At 45.1% G+C, this 19463-nt stretch overlaps 2 protein-coding genes across 7 annotated transcripts in view; one reads left to right on the top strand and one right to left on the bottom strand.

Moving 5' to 3' along the window:
• The first annotated feature begins 986 nt into the window (after positions 1 to 986).
• On the top strand, positions 987 to 1950 carry LOC107380040 (uncharacterized membrane protein C3orf80 homolog). The gene has a single exon (XM_015951052.3). The coding sequence runs from the start codon at positions 1165 to 1167 to the stop codon at positions 1807 to 1809; it is 645 nt and encodes a 214-aa protein (XP_015806538.1). The 5' UTR covers positions 987 to 1164; the 3' UTR covers positions 1810 to 1950.
• Positions 1951 to 5470: 3520 nt separating this feature from the next.
• The window catches only part of ift80 (intraflagellar transport 80 homolog (Chlamydomonas)), a 60855-nt gene continuing 46862 nt past the window's right edge, over positions 5471 to 19463 (bottom strand). Inside the window, exons 11-21 of one of the 6 annotated variants that reach the window (XM_070543592.1) lie at positions 17182 to 17256; positions 16479 to 16642; positions 16302 to 16366; positions 14090 to 14225; positions 13845 to 13992; positions 10161 to 10332; positions 9981 to 10061; positions 8581 to 8670; positions 8243 to 8415; positions 7974 to 8097; positions 5471 to 5749 (exon numbers count right to left, since the gene is read on the bottom strand). In XM_070543592.1, the coding sequence (XP_070399693.1) occupies positions 5639 to 5749; positions 7974 to 8097; positions 8243 to 8415; positions 8581 to 8670; positions 9981 to 10061; positions 10161 to 10332; positions 13845 to 13992; positions 14090 to 14225; positions 16302 to 16366; positions 16479 to 16642; positions 17182 to 17256 (1339 nt within the window). In that variant the 3' untranslated portion in view covers positions 5471 to 5638. Of the gene's footprint in view, positions 5750 to 7973; positions 8098 to 8242; positions 8416 to 8580; positions 8671 to 9597; positions 10333 to 13844; positions 13993 to 14089; positions 14226 to 16301; positions 16367 to 16478; positions 16643 to 17181; positions 17257 to 19463 lie in introns of those variants that run through there. The other 5 variants (XM_070543593.1, XM_070543591.1, XM_070543596.1 and 2 more) reach the window with 5 other exon arrangements.

The following is a 19463-nucleotide window of genomic DNA, read 5'->3' on the forward strand; positions in this document are numbered from 1 at the left end:
ACACAGCGAGGATCATTCATTATTAACGAGAAGCATGGAGTCATTGGGTATCTTTCATCTGAGGCAATTGCCTCTTTATGCAGGCCCTCAGATGGAGGCAATCCTGTTTCAGTTTTAAAGGAATATTTTTAGCTTTTCGGGTCATGTCGACAAGCTGAAATATGCTTTGTTTGAAGGGATCCAACACCAGAGTATTGATGCAGAATAAAAACAACACACCCGAGGTGATTTATGGAGGTGCTTGTGAGAAAATACTTTGTTCAGAAACACTAAATAGATTTAATGGGGATTTATTATTTGAGTCGTGCTGAAAACCGTCTTGAATTAGAATGAATAATAAAATTAAAATAAATCATCACCTTCATGGACGTAATTTTTGGGGGGGACAGGGGGGACATGTCCCCCCCACTTTTTCCAAAGTCAAGTTTTGACCCCTGCACTTTTTACCATCCAAAAACAATATTACGCTATATTGAAATTGACACTGGTAGAGCTCTAGGACCAAGCGGAAAACAACCGTTTGTGTTGAAGTTGGTTTCCCATTAGAACATACTGTAAAGATACCACCCCCCTGCCCCCCGTGTCCCCCCCACTCACGTCCACGATCACCTTATATGGTTGATTAAACTTTTATTATGTTATAAAGCACAGAGGATGTGAGTGTTGCATTGCTGGTGCTGAGGAACTGTTCCCAGATTCACAAGAGGCCACTGTCCCACCTGCAGCCGTCACTCCTGCTTTTGTATAATTCCTTATATAATCTATAAATTTGGGGCTCTGCAGCAAACTTTGCATTAACTGGGGGGAGGGGGGTGAATTAGAAGAGATTCAGCCTGATGTGATTGTGCCATACGAGGACAAGCGGGGAACCTATAACAGAAACATCCTCACGTAACCGTGATGTCAGATTATTCATCATGCTCATCGATACTCCCTCCAGACGGAGCAGCTGCCCCACTCCCTGCGCCCACATGCAACAGACGGCTCCTGTTCTGCAGGGGGGACGCTGGCTGTCCCGCTCGGAGCTGCAGAGGCTGATGATGAGTACGATTTGGCTGGGAGGAAAGGCATTCCCGTAGCACACCTGAGCTGATTTGGAGCGGTGGGCGCGCGCGCGCGGCGCATCGTTTTAGAGGCTGCGTTCCGTCTTCGTGGGATCCAGAGATGACGCCCCGTCTGCTGGGCGGCGGGACAACCAGGACCTTTCTGTCAGGATGCTTGATTTCAGCTTGCCAAGCCCTGCAAAGCTGCGGGGACGTCCAGTGCGTCGATGGCCAGCAGTGCTGTCCGCCCACCGTCTCCGGTAACGGCAGCGCCACCTCCGCGGTGCGCTGCTGCAAGCTGCCCATCCACGTCTTCTTCGACAACGTCGGCTGGTTCACGCGGAAGCTGTCGGGCATCCTGATCCTGCTGCTGCTCTTTGCCATGGGCTACTTCATCCAGAGGATCATCTGCCCCCGGCCCCGCCGACCCCAGAACCACGACCACAGCGAGGAGCCCTCCCTCTTCCACGGCCACACATCCGCGTCCCAGGATTTCCTTTTGGACCGGTACCCCGAATGCAACCTGGGGGACTTCGCCTCCCCGAACCTGCCAGCCTACGACGAGGTGAAATACCTGCCCTCGTATGAGGAGAGCATGCAGGAGATGCACAGAGACCGGTCCGATGACCATCTGCTGTTGGACAGCGAGAGGGGCGGAGAGGGCAGGGGGAGCAGAACCGGACCGAGGTCCGGACAGCCGACACCGGATCTGCTGGAGGAGACAGGACCACAGCAAAGCCCAAGGACAGCTCGGAACTCCGTCTGAAGCTGGACACAAACTGAGACAACAGTATTACTCACTCATCACCATCAGGGGACGTTTGCAGATTCACAAACTCAAGTGCAATTATAATAATCCTGAATGTTCGGAATAAAAGAGGAGGCTGAGAGAGATTGTGAGATTATAGATGTCTGCTCTTTTGTATGCAAATGAGCGTTTGGGTCATAATCCAAGGGATTATAGAGAAACGGTGTTTAAAGGGAGCTCTTTGTCATCATTTGGCTCCAGAATAATTACGGTGCATGAAGTCTGCACCTACATTTTTTTGGAACTGTGAGAAACATTTTCTCTTCTTAATCAAAGGGAAAATCGCACATTTTTATTATTTATTGAACTTGCATCCAAATGAAAAGAAATTTCACAAAAATCATTGACAAAAAAAGAGAGATTATTGTTAGAGCAAGCCAGCCTAGGAGCCAGTGGGATGGTGACCCGTCAGCATGAAAGCGAGATGCTATTCAAATATGCACATTCACTGGTAGCTTATAGATAAGCTATTTATCATTGAGCTGAGTCATGTTTTATGTGTTTGCTGACAGATGAGGCACAACAAAGTTTAAACACCCCGTGCAGGGAGAACAACAGCAGCTGGGACTCTGTTCTGGTGGGAGCTGCCAAAAACTAAAGTTGTATTCTGATGATTACGCGTCAGACGAGATCAGAACCGATGGTCCGAGCAGAACTAATACTAAACGGCTCAGAAGAAGACCGGAGACATCTGCGAGACAGGCAGGAGGCTGCTGCTGTTTGTTCTGCAAAGGTGATGTGAGGACACAGGCTGAGAAAACCTCTAAGTGATGACCATAAGTGGTAACCATCGCTAACGCGGTCTTTTTTTGGACGCTACAATCCCAAAATCCACCCAACACGTAAATAGTGACTTCAAGCTAAATGCAACTGTTCCTGGAGGGAAGACGACGGTCAGTCAGACGCTGCAAAGAAAAGGCTCTCGTTGAGTTTTGCTTGACAAGAGCAGAGCGCGCTATCGTCTTTCCTGTCAATAACTCCAAGCCAAAAATGAAGCCTGCGTGTAAACTATGGAGAGCGTCATCTGGAGGTCAAAGGTCACATCCTTGCAAACACTATTATGCTCAATTTACCATGAAAGGGGACTTTTGTTTGCTCAAGAGGCTTCAGAAACACATTGTTTTGGAGCATTTTTCTTTTGAAAAGCATCTCATTTTAGTCAAACAACACAAAACAGGCCGAGTTCCCCGTTCTGTCGGGAGAAAGGTTGAAATCCCAGCAAACTTTAATGACCCTCAAAATTAAAGCAAATGCATCCATCACAACTCTCTTATTTTACTCAGATCCTAAACCTTTTAAAAAAGCAGTCACAGGAACAAAGATGCACACTAGCATTTAGCGTTAGCAACCATCAGCTGCTCTAATGCCCCCCACCCCCACACACACACCAAACGCTGGACTGTGATTGTTGTGGCTTCGGTAATCCAACACCGCCCTTGTGATGGCTGAGCCGATAGTGATCACCGATGCTTCCTCTCCTCTGAATTTTTGCTCTAAAAACCATTAGACCAGTTAAATCCTGATGGGTGTGTGAGGTGCAGTGTGTGTGTCAGAACATGTAGTTAAAACGGTTTCACTCAAATCCAAACAACTTCTGCTGCTTGGCTGAAGAACAACATATTTATTCTATTAGTTTGTTTTTGTTGTTTAAAGAAAAGATGAAACACTGACAGATTTAGATTTGGCGCACATGAAGCGGATTTTCGGTCTGTGCCCATAATCCGGTTACTCCGTTGCTTACTGGACAAAAGAACAGAAAAGGGCAAATCGATAAAGCTTAGACTCCTCATACATTTTTCATGATATCCCCGCTGCATCACCGGCCTCTGGTTCTCCCGGTTTAAAATAAGAACAGAGTTTACTTCGTGTCATGCGGGTTCAAAAACACCAAAAGCAGCTTTTTTGTGTTTAGAAGGAGCAGCTGTTAGTTTTCACTTCAAAATAAGATGAAAAGTTGAGGTTTTGGTGCCAAACTTTAGGTTTAATGAATGAAAATGAATTTTCCAATAAGTGATAATAACATCAACGTGATCTTTTTCAGGATTTCATTGTGCGTGGCCAGTGGGAAACTTCTATTAGACTCATAGTTTGCTCTAATTTACTTTAAAAGTAGACTTGGAACATTAGCAGCGGGAAGAAGTAAAACAAGTTTAGGAGAATTAATCCATTGAGGGATTTTCCTGCAGCTGCAGCTTTCTCTGATGATTCAGCATCCAGGTCGGTGGATTCACGCTGCTCACTTTTTACCGTATATGTCCACGACACCACCGTGGAGCTGAGAGTCCACAGGCTGATCTTCTCCCTCCCGGGCCGCTGGAGTAGATGGATGGGCCGTAATGCTGCGGTGCTGATGCGCGGGCGTTCGGCCAAACGGGTGGAGCGAGGTCTTGCAGCAAGCAGCCTGTTCGCACCTCAGCGGAAGAACGCATCAAGAACTTAAAGAGCAAGTCACTCCAAATCAACATTTTTTTGCTGATAAACTGTATAAATGAGCGTCTGGTGGTGCTGCAGACACGTGTATTCAATAATTCGGCACTTTAGTGCATCTTAGTTCAAATTTAAAAATTCTGCCTAAAACTGTCAGTGTTGCACCGTCGTCAGGTAAAAACTCAGCACAGCATTTGAATTTAAATCTGCCGTCGCTATTGGCTAAGAGGTACACTATGATGTTAGATGGTACATTATGATGTCACAATGTCGTGAGTGTGTGTATTTGTTAGCGGCTCCACCCTCTCGGTCTGCTAGGCAACAGCAGTTGTTGCATTTTTCAAACAGGAAGTGGGAGTTGAGTAAGAATCTGGTAGGGGGTGACTTGCTCTTTAATAAGAAATAATCCTACGATCGTCAGAAAATGACAACAAAATGAAAAGAGAGAAAGAGAAAGACAATCATCCCATTTTTTTAGCATTAGGAAAAAAGGTAACAGGTAAAAAAATATATATTTAATTTATAAAACCACATTGGGCTGCATGGTGGCGCAGTGGTTAGCACTGTTGCCTCGCAGCACGAAGGTCGCAGGTCCGAAACTCGGCTGCGGCCTTTCTGCGTGGAGTTGCGTGTTCTCCCCATGCATGCGTGGGTTTCCTCCGGGTACTCCGGTTTCCCCCACAGATCACAACATGCCCTGTAGGTTATAAATAGTAAGTCGCTTTGGATGAAAGCGTCTGCTAAATAAATAAAAACATAAACATAAACATTTGTGCATGAAAATGAACACGTCAGAAATCCAGATGGTGCTGGGTGTTAAACAAGAGGGCTGCATGTGATCTTATGACTGAAACCCAGCAGATTGGTGTTGTGGAAGAACCGGGACCCAGGAGATGCTAAAACAGCTGCTGGCTCTTACTCACAGCATATTCAGGAGGATCGACTAGCCACAGGCACGTCCGTAGGAACTAATCCACAGCGGAAAGCTACATTTAATAAAAGCAGAAAAATTAACAACCAAGCAGCAAATGCGGCTATCTAGACACTTTCTGGACATCAAAGTTCGCTGTTCTTCATCTCAGAAGCAGCCGTTCTAGTCTCGACTACAGCGATTCAGGGCTGAGCTCGCGGTAAACGTCTTTGTAGAGAAAAGTCGTGTTTGTTGTTATCCTCCTGCCACAGTAACGGAGCGCCGTGACAGCATGTTGCAGCGCGCGTCACAGGGCTGGATGAGTGGGGAGAGTCTTGCTCCTCGTGGCCTGGTAATCACGTCTCTGAGTCTTTTTCTTTTGGATGTGTCTCATTTCTGGCGGACACCGTACCTCCAGCGAAGGTCCTGCATTACGCTCGGGTGCAATAACTAACGGCGTGCGGCCACGCTGCTCCTCACAGGGTTGTTGGCAGCTTTCTCCCGTTCTTTACACAGCTCCATCTCTATCTTGGCCTGGATCTTTTCCCAGTCCACTTCAACCTTGAAGAGGAAAAGGAAAATTGGACAAAATTAGATTAGATGAACTGAAAAACGTGGGATTGGGATGTGGCGCTGAGCCGAAGCACATCCAGTAAAGGAGGACAAACGCAACTTCTGATCCGTAAACGATGAAAAGTGAAACATCATTTTTACACAATTTAACTCACAGCAGTTAGAAAAAGCTTCATAGGTAGTTTTCCAATAAATAACTGTTATTATTGTTAAAGTTATTTCACATAAAAAAGTTAAATTGGTTACATTTGATAAAATCTGGGCTTTTCAGTCCAGCCATCATAAGAACTGATATTCTGACATTTGCTTCTCGGCCGTCAGTCTGACAGTTTTTCAGAGTAATTACAACCGAACTTACTTGAAAAATGAACATTTGAAAATACAGCAGCAACAAAAAAACCCACATGAATCAACACCAAGAAACATCTGCGGCACTTTAAAAGGAAAGATCAGATAAACATCCCATTTGTTCACTAGGATGAAGCAGCACTTAAAACTCATACTGGAACCAGCCACTAGAGGGCGATTGTTACATACGCACTTCACCTTCCCTTTAAAGCTGGATTTATACTTCTCCGTCAGCTCCAAAAGGGAGAGACGGAGACATTTATTCCTCATAATTCTCCGTTTCCTGGGGAGCGTTGAAAAGCAATTCCCTGCCAGGACAGCAGGGGGCGTAGCGCTGTTCTGTGGTATCCTGTCATGTATCTGGTCCAAGATAGTGCGTTTATGTTGTGTTTTTTTGTATTCAAGAGTCTTTTTAACACAGACACATTTGTCTCTCATCCTCCTCCACCTCTTCATGAGCTCGCCACCTCTAAACCCACGCTTCCTGTCATTTCCGTCACAAAATTAAACGCTTGCTGCACATCTTTTCACTCCTCCAGTCACGGGGAATTAAATGTTCATGTTTTTAGAGTTTTTTTGCGAGGTGTTCTTCTAACTTCTCCATGTCCGCCTCTAGACAACCTCGGCTCTCTTTCTGTTTTTGAGGGCGCGATGGCGGGGGTGTAGACGACAGCGGCGCCCTGACCAATCACAAGCTTGCGTTCTCTGTCTCGACTGACGGATGTTTAGAAAAGAGAGCTCGACTCTGTCCGTCCTTGCGAGGGCTCGCCAGCAGGCTCGCAAGGACGGATAATGGCGTTGCATGTAGGGATGCACCGATACAGATACTGGTATCGGTGCAGATACCGATACGATACTGGTATCATACCATACCATACCACCTTTATTTATATAGCACTTTAAAAACACAGCCGTACGGCTGACCAAAGTGCTGAACAGTCGCACAATAACAGAGATAGAAAACATAAAACAGTACTATGAAATACAACCAACAACAAAAAAGACAAGCCGATAAAAAAGTACCAATAAAAACCTTACAATGGATGATAAAATAAGAGTAGTGAAAGCCAAACTAACAGCTAACTATTAAAAGCAAGGGTAAAATAGTGTGTCTTTGGTCTAGACTTAAAATCTGCCAAGGTGGATGCCAGTCCAACTGTGACTGGAAGTTCGTTCCACAGTTTAGGACCGGCGACAGAGAAAGCTCTTGGTCCGCGTGATTTATAACACGCTTTCGGGACCTCGAGGAGCAACAGGCTGGAGGACCTGAGTGTGCGACTGGGAGTATAAATTGAAAGAAGATCAGGTAAGTACACGGGGGCAAGACCACGGAGGGATTTGAAAACAAAAAGTAGCATTTTATGTTGGAGCCTGAAAGTGACGGGCGACCAATGAAGGGATTTGAGAACTGGTGTTATATGCTGGCGCCTGTATCGGTAAAAGTTAACCGATACCAGGAACCGATACCAATGCAGTTGCTTGAAAATGGCTTCACTGTAACTTGTCATTTCTGTTCACCTAATATTTTAGTTTTGTGATGATTTCTATTCATATATTTTACCTTTTATCTACCTCACAGTCTTTTCCTGTTGAAAGCAGAGAAGAAAATAAAATCTGTATTCCAAATCATTGCATTTTTTGGTGTGGTAGAAGTATAGGTATTGGTAATCGGTATCGACGAGTATTCAGATCCAAGTATCGGTATCGTATCGGTTTGGAAAAAAGTGGCATTGTTGCATCCCTAGTTGCGTGTCTCCGCACTGACGCAGACGCAGAAGCATGACTCGGGCTTAAGTTCCCGTGTCTTGTGTTTATGTTTACTGATGGTTTATATAACACAACATAAAGACTGATAACGACATACCCCTTCAGAGTACTGCAGGAATCTCTTATTGGTCTCCTTTCTGCCAAATTTCTGCAAGAACTTCTCCCTGTAGGCCAGAACCGTGTCCACGTGGGTCTTGTGTTTGACGGCCAGCTCCAGAGCTCTGAACACAAAACAACATACTGAATGAACACACTTGCTCTCAAATCACAATTTAGATCTTCTAATAATAAATCCAATATGGCTGAAAAATGGCTTCCTCCAGAACTTCTATTCCCCCCTTTCCTTGGTAAGAGAGAGAATTATACCTCTCCCAGTAGAAAAGGTCGATGTTCATCTGAATGGCTTGGTAGATGAGACCGGCTTGCAGGAGTGTTGACTCAGCTTCCTGGATCTGACCACTGAACATCAGCATGTGGGCCAGAGATGACTCCCTAGATGGCTGCTCCCTAATAAAGTTGATGTACTGCACCCTCGGTAACTGAAAACAGAGGGGGAGAAGACATGAAGAGGAAAAAAAAAAAAGCGAGAGACCATCTTTTTCACTTCATTTGTCCGTCAGAGTCCTTTAGGTGTCAGCCGACTCGGTTTTGCGTGCATCTGTGTCGGCTGGAGAAAATGAATATTCAAATCAATCAGCTGTTACCTCTCCGAGGGCGGCGTAGGCCATTTCTGCTGTGCTCAGCTCCCTGTTGGCCATCGCCATGCCGGCCAGACACGCCCACAGACACCGATCCTAACCACACGGGGAGCAGAGGGACAGCATTAGCAGTTTTCATTTCAAAAACAAAAACGTCTAGCAAACATTTATGCTTTCGGGATTTCATTAAATTAAAGCGCAGTAACGGCTAAGTTGTGATTAAGATTTCACCTGACGGGATTTTCACAACATCATTAATACAATTGTGACAGACTTTTTTAACTTCATCAGCAATAACACTGAATGTTATGTCCGAAAGCACACGACATTTAATTCCTGCTCGTCTGAATGAGCTGCAGGGAGGTCTAGGCGGGGCTCCTTTCCACGGGTAAATAAACCAGACAGACACCAGGTGGAAACCTGACCTGCGGCTTCATCACAGAAACACCTGATAAATCAGGTCCGTCTCTGAAACGAGTCCCAAGGAGAGAGGGAAGAAAACAGAAATGCCAATTATATTCCTAGGAAAAAAAAAAAGATTCAAACTTATTTTAAATAAAAACAAACGTGACGTGTGTGAAGTCAGTAGAACAGAGAAACTAATACAGATAATATTAAAACAAGGATGAATTCAACTATTAAGGTAGGGCTCGTCCTTGTCTAATTAAATCCTAGCTTAGTTTGCTAACAGTTATTTACTTTGTTATGTTTTATTCTACATGCAAAGCCAGTTAAAGACCCGCATTAGCCCCGAGTCAATGTAAACACGTGTCACCGCTTTATTACTACAGCTGCATCGATAAAAAACAAAACAAAGATGTCAGCAACAAATGTCCAACAGTTGTGCTAAAGGCTAACTCATCCTTTAATCAGCGTCTGTCGCGGTGACAAACAGCTGTAATAGGAAACATCCATCCATCCACGGATCTGTAAGAGCTGTAATAGGAAATGACAGAAATCACTGACAGGCCCTGGCTGAGGCCGTAAACGTGCAGCGCCACTACTAAACACAGTTTTAGAGGGAACATTTGTTTTGGTACACACCTCCCGTTGTGCGTCTTTGACCAGAGCTGTAAACTAATCTGCATCAGCTCACGTACGATGGGAGGTTACGGACAACAGCCGGGTTTCTGGGAAAAACCACACGGCCGCCGAACTCTTACCAGAAGCAGCGGGGGAGGGGTCAAGGGAGAAATCTCTTAAAACCCGCGACTCTCTCCATCTCACTCGTTCCACCCCTCCCTCATTAACTGTTGTCCTGTTGTGGTTGCTGCTGCAGAGAGTTTTAGGTCTTGATCAGAATGAGTTAAACGTCTGGCTTCACATTCATCCAGTGAATGCTGTCACCAGGCTAACTGAAGGCTAATTCAAGCCGGCTGTTCTGGTCTCATAAACCTGTCCACTACCTTCTCATTACCATGCCCACTCTCATGCAAAGCATCCAAACATCTGGGTGACATGAATCTGGACAGTGTTGAAGCCTCCGACTGCAGGACAAAAGTACTCAGATTACATGCAATACTTCCACAACGGCGAGTAGAACTAAACTCTATAAACTCACACCAGGAGGTGCTGAGACGTCTTACTTTGGCAAAGCGGCAGAGATGCAGCGCATCCTCCCAGCGTGCTGCGGCGCTGTACTCGTGCAGGATGGCGGGATATGCAGGCACGCTGCTGTACACCAGCGAACCATCTCCTTGGCGTAATGTCACTTTAGTGCCGACGTAGCTCAGAATGTGAGGCGCACGGCTAAACTCACTTAGCAGACACAGATATGCACAAGTTAAAACTATAACAAACGACCACATCCTCACGTTTTACCACATACGACTCTGCAAGGAAGCTCCCTCTGCAAATGCGTGTGTTCCGTGACATTTATAGACCAATGAGAGGTGATAAAGTAATAATCATCATCAGTGTCTACAGGAGAATGCTAATTATGAATGCAAAGATCTGAACGACCATATAGCTTCATTGGGATGGAACCAATCACAGTTACATACAAATCGAGATGGAACAAATTATCGATACACTGAATTATCACGATATTTCATGTTATGATTCTGAATCTATAGTCAAAAGTTATGTATCCATTTTTTATTGAGAATTTACAAGAAAACATTTAATGCATTTTTGTGTGTGTTGCTATTCCAGCTCCGACTGCTAGGTTGCAGCAGCTTTTTACTGCCTAGGCAGTTTTGGCTTGCTTTTAGCACCCCCTAGTGCCTGTTTGTAGAACCGAAACCAAAACTTATCTCCTCGTGGTGCGCTGGTCTTTTTAACACCTTAGTCCAGGGGTCCTCAATTATAATGGTCCGAGGGCCACACACAAAAAAGACCCAGAAGCAAGAGGGCCGGGGGGGGGGGGGGGGGGGGGGGCTGCTGCTGCTGCTTGGATCGCTGGCTGTAATGCACATAACACACAAGCTTGCAATATAAAGCAGGACAACACCTGTCCCCCTCCAGCTCGGCTGTGTGACTGCACTAACCTGTCCTGTGGGACCCTCACCATGTGACCCCCATGTCCATGCTGTCTCTGGAGGAGCGGAGAGGAAACAAGATCTCCTGTAACTTAAAATGAACCAAAGCTTCCTCCCAGTTTCTCTTTAAGCTGAATTTAACATCAGTTTATCTTCATGAAACAAGAGAATAAAGTGGAACAAAAACTTCTTTCTTCTATTTCTCCTGTTAACTTCTCCGTGTCCCTAAACAAAAGAGACAGATGATCACGCTGCAGCCGCCATCACTGACCCCGCCCCCTCCCCAAGACCGGATCTCCCGACATCACAGCACTCGGTCTGACTGAGCGCTTCCAGGAGAAATAATGATGAAATTATGAAAATAATAATGCGTGTTTGGAGGAGCGTCCTCCGATCCTCTCTCTCTGTGTGTGAGCAGACAGTGTCTCTCTCTCTCTCTCTCTCTCTCTCTCTCTCTCTCTCTCTCTCTCTCTCTCTCTCTCTCTCTCTCTCTCTCTCTCTCTCTCTCTCTCTCTCGCTCTCTCTCTCTCTCTCTCTCGCTCTCTCTCGCTCTCTCTCTCTCTCTCTCTCTCTCTGTCGCTGATCGAGCGAGGGGAGAGTGCACCTGACAACCCGCTCAATCAACATAATTTATGGCCCAAATCCAACAGAACCGGTCGGGCTGATTCGATTCGGGTTCAGTCTCAGGTTACAACTCCAGCGCTCAGCCCTGCAGTACCACATAAAGGCAGACCAAAGTTTCCTACCCGGTAAATGTAGAGAACACCCGCTCTGACAGATGTGGATGCTGCGCTGGTGCCGCCGTTAAAATAACAAAACTACATTCCACTATAATTGATTATGGCACTCCTCTATGATGCAGAATCGTTTATGCCCGCATCTCAATGCATTGATTATTTCATTATTTTCCTCAGCTCTATCCTAAACCTCCCGGTAGGCCGTCGGGGGTGGGGGGTGCACGCAGGGTTTGGGGGGCCACAAAGAGAGGGCTCGTGGGCCGGACACGGCCTGCGGGCCACCATTTGCGGACCACTGCCTTAGTCTAACAGCTGAAATGTCTCCCAGCCTTCATTAGTGTCTACAGGAGTGATTCATCACTAAATCAAACAAATCAGCTGTGTTCATGATCTAAAACATGAAGGGAAACGTGCTGGAAGCAGACTGCAGCATTTTTTCTAAGTCCCAACAGAACAGCACGCCAGGATTTTAGACGAGTATCCGGTATGGATAACGCATTTTTCAAAAATGCGAGCATGAAACGAGTGAAGCTCGAAAATATCTTTAATCGTGCTGAAGGAAAATCCTCACAGGGTAACTGACTGTCTTCATGTTCTGTGATTGGCCAGTCACATAGAGCTCCCGCCCCTCCCTACACACAAAAATCTGCAGCCGGGAGCTCAGTCCGTCTGGCCCATGCATGCACACACACACACACACACACACACAGACAGTAAAGAATCTCTCTGTGCTTGCTTCAACTTTTGATCAAGCCATATCAATTTTAGACTTAAAATAATGTATTTACGTAAATCACACCCACTTCCGGGTTAGGCCACGCCCACTCAGAGTACAGATACGGATAATTTAATGGTTGAACAGAAACAGATAAAGATAGTGGTGTACTCGCTCATCCCTAACAGATATGATTAATTGGATAACAACAAGATAAAATATCAAAAATCAATCAATCTAAACTATATATACTGTTACTTCTATTAGACTGTGATTTTGGACAATTGGGAAAATTCTCTGCTCATTCTGTGCAGTTTAGATTCAGACTACAGAGACAAACATCAGCTGACTACAGTCCCACCCAGCAGGCCTTTAGCTTTGATGCACTGAAGCCAAGTCAAGAAAGTAGCAGGAGAAGCTAGCTGTTTTGTTACACAAGAGCTACCACCAAGGTTTGATCAGTTATTTCCAGCAAATTATTGAATTATTACTTTACTTAAGAGAAACTTCAGCCTCCACCAGCCTCTGAGCTGGCCTGAGTTTATCCTTTCTTACTGCTGTATACAGATCAGTGTTGCAGACATGCAAAAAAGAGGCTTTAGGGTGCCTGAAAGCAGGCACGCTGCCTGAGCACCTCCTGAGCTGGCTGACACAAAGGACTTTTGAGCAGGAAGCATTGTGCAGTCTGACAGCTGTTGGCAACACTGAGTAAATAAGACACTTTACCTCAAGGAATGAGCTGGAAGGTGCAAAAAATTATTATTTTACTTTATAAATCCTCCTGTTTATTCTCAATTTTTAATCAAAACTGCAACCAGGTTTGACAATTACACCATAAACTCTGACTTTAACATTCAAAGTGATACTAGGCAACCATTTCATATGTTAAAGTCCTTTTCTTGAGCCAGCATGCGCTCAAATGACACTTTATAGGGTTAACGAAGAGTCACTCAGACCCCCCACTGCCCTCTGTGGCCACAATACCACATTTGCAAGTTTAGAGTGCCGGTCCGGTCTGTTGCAGATGACATACCTGGCGCTGCAGTCTGCTTCGTTTCCTGCATGCTTTAGATCACGAACACAGCTGATTTGTTGGATTTAGTGATGAATCACTCCTGTAGACACTAATGAAGGCTGGGAGACATTTCAGCTGTTAGATGAAGGTGTTAAAAAGACAAAAGCGCAGCGAGGAGATAAGATTTGCTTTTGGTTCTAATAAACTGACACTAGGGGGTGCTAAAAGCAAGCCAAAACGGCCAAATCTCCCTTTAAAAAGAGAGACGCTGCCCTTGTGGTGGAAGGCTTAAATGACTCATTATGGTGGACAGTAATGTTTACCTGCCGTCTTTAATGTAAAGTATTTTTGACAGAAGCTCCTTGTCGGTGAAGACAACGCCGGGGTCGTACCAAACTGTAAACTGATGGTCTTGGATTCCACACAAGATGTTAGCAGAGTCATTCCAAGCCATACTATGAACCATGCTCCCTAAAACACAGAATACACATCTGTTATTTGTTACGTGTGTATAAAAGCAGACGATAACCGTTCATCGTGTTACAAAGATTTCTCCTGCTCATGTCACCTATTTTGCAGACTTTGGGTTCTTTCCTCAGGTGACGCACAGAGGTCAGGTAAAGGTCGCGGTTCTTGTCTATAAATGCTATTTTTCTTTCACTGGATGGGCCACACTGATCCAAAGCTATCTCCACCACCTCCAACTAGGAAAATAAACACAGGAATATACACAAATGAATAAAGAAGACAAAAAAGGGAAAAGTAACTTAACACGAACAAACTAGAAAGAAGGTTTATATTTTTTACACATTTATACATTGAAAGGATACGGCTCAGAGCCAGCCTAACCCAAAATGATCCTGACTGAATAAATTCAACCTGCCAGCACAGTCGATGAGGCAGTCCTACACCGCGGTCATCGAGTTCATCCTCACCTCCTCAGTCACCGTGTGGTATGCTGGAGCTACCACCAGGGACGAGAAGGTCATTGACTGCAAACTCCTCTTCATACAGGACCTGCACACCTCCAGGACAATGAGGCGTGCAGGTCGTATAACAGCTGACCCGTGTCACCCTGGACACAGCCTTTTTGACTCGCTCCCATCGGGCAGGAGGCTCAGATCCATTCGGACCAGAACCTCTCGCCACAAGAACAGTTTCTTCCCCTCTGCTGTTGGACTCATGAACGACAATCCTAGGGCTGCCCACTCCAGTCACTTCAGTCACATGACCCTGTGTTGTGTTACTACCTGAACTCATCTGCTCTGATCAGTAACTTAAACAGTAGCCGTATCTCTAATTATTGCCACTTTATATTATTATTTTATCGTGATTATATTCTTACTTCCTATATTTGCTTATCTCTTACTTTTATATTTATTTTTGCACAAAGTACGGCAGCAACTTCCTAATGTTGTGATTTCTCGCACATATGGAAATAAAGCCCTTCTGATTTGAAACAGTGACACGAAAGAAGCATTGCTAGCTTTTACTTTAGTTCTGGGTATTTTCTAGGGGTGCGTATTGGTGAAATTCTGACGATACGATACGTATCAGGATACGGCGGAGACGATACGATATATCACGATATATTGCGATACATTCAGCCAGACGATATTAGCTCTTTTTTTTTAGAATTAAGTTTTTGTAGGAAAATTCAATAAACAGTCCAGATTGATACATAACATGTTGGGGCAACGGTGGCACAGGAGTTAAGTGCTCGCCCTGTAATCGGAGGGTTGCAGGTTCGAGCCCCACTCAGTCTGTCGCTGTTGTTGTGTCCTTGGGCAAGACACTTAACCCACGTTGCCTGCTGGTGGTGGTCGGAGGGACCGGTGGCGCCAGTGCTCGGCAGCCTCGCCTCCGTCAGTGCGCCCCAGGGCAGCTGTGGCTACATCGTAGCTCATCCCCACCAGTGTGTGAATGTGTGTGTGAATGTGTGAATGACTGATTGTGTTGTAAAGCGCCTTGGGGGGTTCCAGGATTCCAGAAGGCGCTATATCAAATACAGGCCATTTACCATTTAAAGACCAAGTCACTCCAAATCTACATTTTTTGCTGATAAACTATATAAATGAGTGTGTGATCCTGCTGCAGACACGTGTAGTCAATAATTCGGCACTTTAGTGCATCTTAGTTAAAATTTAAATATTCTGCCTAAAACTGGCAGTGTTGCACCGTCGTCAGGTAAAAACTCTGCACAGCATTTGAATTTAAATCTGCCGTCGCTATTGGCTAAGAGGTACACTATGGTGTTAGATGGTTTATTATGATGTCACAATGTCGTGAGTGTGTGTATTTGTTAGCGGCTCCGCCCTCTCGGTCTGCTAGGCAACAGCATTTGATGCATTTTTCAAACAGGAAGTGGGAGTTGAGTAAGAATCTGGTAGGGGGTGACTTGCTCTTTAACATGAGGTATCTGAACCATAATTGAGATTTACATTTCAGTGGTGAAAACATAACTCATTGCTCACTACTGCCAACTAGTGGTCAGCATTTGAACTGCTTCAAAAGAAAAGAAAATACATAAATGTTTGCATGTGAATTCTTCCAAAAATTCGATACACAACTTTTGAATATCGATATAATATTGCAGGAAAAGATTTCACATATATTGTCTTATCGATATTTTCTTTCATTCCTAGTATTTTCCATCATGTAAAAGGTGAGAAGCTATTCCAATTCCAACCTCCCGTCTAAACAGAAAACAAATGAAAAACTAAAACCGAGAGGTGGGATCATTTTCTAGTTGCCACTTGGGCTGAACAAGGATCACCCACCTTGTGTGTGACGGGTTTCCCATCGCCAACAGATTTTCCACTCATGATGTCAAAAAAAAGGATGACTGTTGAGATGAAAAATAGAAAGAGACCATGATAAAAGCACCAGGTACAGTTTTCTTTTCTTCTTTCTCTTTTGTTTTTTAAAAAACGGACTACTTAAAGAGGCCACGTCACCTTTTTCCTCATTCTGGTCTCTGATGGCGACGGTGTCGTTGCTAAGTGAGACACTCTGAGCATTTAAGAGGTCGGCTCTCATTCCAGGAAACTTCGGGGAGGATATTAATCGACCATCGTAGGAGAAAGTGTACAACCCTGACCCGTCCACCAGTAAAATATATCTGAGAGAGGAAGTTGGGACACAGCGAGTGAGAGTGGACTAAAACACCGCAAAGGATTTTCGTTTCACACGTGGATGGGAGAGGGAGGACTAAAAGGGGCAATGGGAGAAATGAAATAGATAAAATGTTAGGATACAAAAGAATGAAGTGATGATTAACTGACACATTCAGGTAATTTATAATGCGTCGCACATTAATGCGGCGTTAACTTACTAAGTGAGATGCATCGAACTCGGCTGCGATTACAAAATAGCCGGTAATCACTTTAGCTCTATGCTGAGTGTCAGAGACGGCACTGGAGTATTGCACAAGAGCTACTCCATATTAATCTAATTTCCTCCAGCGGTTTCTCTCTCAGCCTTATTGTATGACAGGGGCTAAGCAAGAGCACACCCAGTGTGTGTGTGTGTGTGTGTGTGTGTGTGTCTGCTGCTCGATGAGTGGCCAGTGGAGAGTAATGAAGCATTAGAGAAGCTGACAGATGATCCTACAGTCTGTTCTGTCTCTTGTTGCACCGCTCGTGGAGCTGAAAGACTCACTTCTCTGCTTGCAGGATGAGGCTGACCGTTCCCTCCTTCAGATCGAAGATCAGAGGGGTATTCCAGTTTCGTGAGCTGGGGCAGATAAAACAGCACAATTAACACATTTTGAAGTTTGTAAAACTAGAAAGATAAACTTCTACTAACTTAGATAACGGGGGAACTGACTCTTGACCTGGTGGTCCGGATCTTTATTTAGGGGGGCACGTGAGCTTTTACAGATCGAAAAGGTGAAGAGGGAGCTGAGCCAGAAAGCCAGGCTCTCGATTTACCGGTCGATCTACGTCCCAATCCTCACCTATGGTCATGAGCTTTGGGTAATGACCGAAAGAACGAGATCGCGGATACAAGCGGCCGAAATGAGTTTCCTCCGTAGGGTGGCCGGGCTCAGCCTTAAGAGATAGGGTGAGGAGCTCGGACATTCGGGAGGGGCTCGGAGTAGAACCGCTGCTCCTCCGGATCGAAAGGAGTCAGTTGAGGTGGTTTGGGCATCTGGTCAGGATGCCTCCTGGACGCCTCCCTGGGGAGGTGTTTCGGGCATGTCCTGCCGGCAGGAGGCCCCCGGGTCGACCCAGGACACGTTGGAGAGGTTACATCTCCAATCTGGTCCGGGAACGCCTTGGGGTCCTGCCGGAGGAGCTGGTGGAGGTGGCCGGGGAGAGGACGGTCTGGAGCTCCCTAGTTGGGATGCTGCCCCCGCGACCCGGACCCGGATAAGCGGAGGAAGACGACGACGACGTGAGCTTTTAACAATACGGAAATGATACAAATATCTTTTGCACAAATAAAATGATTATCAAAGGTTTGTGCGGGACTTTAGCAACTTTAAACACTGCTGATACAAACTGAGTTTTCTTATGTGTGATCATAGAAATAATAAATGAAAAAAAAAAAACAGAAGTGCATAAACCACTCTCTGCTAAACAGCAGACAGGTGGGTTTTCCATCAGAACAACTCTCCCTATGGACACAATCGCTCTCTACAATGAGACCAACTAGCAGATGCAGCATCCTGAATCTAACTTTATGTGTAAAGACAAAGACAAAGCTATAAAAGTGTGCTGAAGCAGCAGCTTCAGAAGGAAACTAATAAGTCCAGTTTTACTGATGTTTATCTATATAAAGACTTTAGGACATAATAATAACTCAGATGAAAGGAAAAAGTTTTGTGGAATATGATGACAAAGAGTTTGGACTGTCAAAGACAAGTGCTCAGACTCTGGGTAAAAACCAGTCAGTAACCAGCTGCTACGAACATTCGAACGTATCATCACGGGACAGAGGATGGTAAAGGTGGGGGGGCAGGAAAAAAGATGAGAAGCATCTGTTATAGTCAATAAAACTGAGAGGAAACATCAATAAAGAGTGGAGATAAATCTTAATGAAGAGCTCCACCTGTAGAGCGGTGATGAAAGACAGATAATGATCGTAAAGGGGATAGAAGCTGACAGACTTTCCTTTTAGCTCCCACACATAGAACAAAAAAATATTTTTATATTTTAATAACAGTTACATTTTTGCTAATAGATGCCTTAAAGTGACAGTGTGTATTTCCCCTGGTGATACATACCTAAATCATTGTAAGCAAGCAGCATTTTTGTGTTTGAGTAAGACCTTACCAATGGATGCCCATTAGGGTCAAAAATCCCTGGGAGCACAACCTCCAGCAATCAGACTCACTTTCATCACTGGCAATGAGGGAAGAGGTAAATGTGTAAAATTATGTTTATGAATGACGAAAGTTTTGTAATCGTTTGTTACAAATCAGTAAGTGCATTTTGTCCTCATGGGCTCCCGTAGAAGGAATCATGGTGTCTAATATGGCGTCGCCCAGAGACTTAGAACCGCTCCTGTGTATTTTAGACCCGATTTTTATGCCTAAATGTTATAAAGCGGCCAATATTTTTCAGCGACATTTAATTCATTTTCAACAACATTTCGGTATTTTTCCAGAGATTAATGGTTAAAAACGACACATTGTCTCTTTAAGTTTTGTTCATTTTTGTCTCTTGAATTTTATTCAAGCACAAAAAACCTCCATCCATCCATTTTCATCCGCTTATCCGGAGTCGGGTCGCGGGGGAGGTAGCCTAAGGCGAGAGGCCCAGACTTCCCCTCCCCAGCCACGTGGGCTAGCTCCTCCGGGGGAATCCCAAGGCGTTCCCTGGCCAGGTGAGAGACATAGTCCCTCCAGCATGTCCTGGGCCTACCTTTAGGTCTCCTCCCGGTTGGACGTGCCCAGAAAACCTCACCAAGGAGGCGTCCAGGAGGCATCCTGACCA

The sequence above is a fragment of the Nothobranchius furzeri genome, chromosome 13 (genome assembly GCF_043380555.1).
Source record: "Nothobranchius furzeri strain GRZ-AD chromosome 13, NfurGRZ-RIMD1, whole genome shotgun sequence".
Lineage (NCBI taxonomy): Eukaryota > Metazoa > Chordata > Actinopteri > Cyprinodontiformes > Nothobranchiidae > Nothobranchius > Nothobranchius furzeri.

Excerpts from the sequence above, each read along its gene's own strand:
- LOC107380040 (XM_015951052.3), top strand. The coding sequence starts at position 1,165 with ATGACGCCCCGTCTGCTGGGCGGCGGGACAACCAGGACCTTTCTGTCA.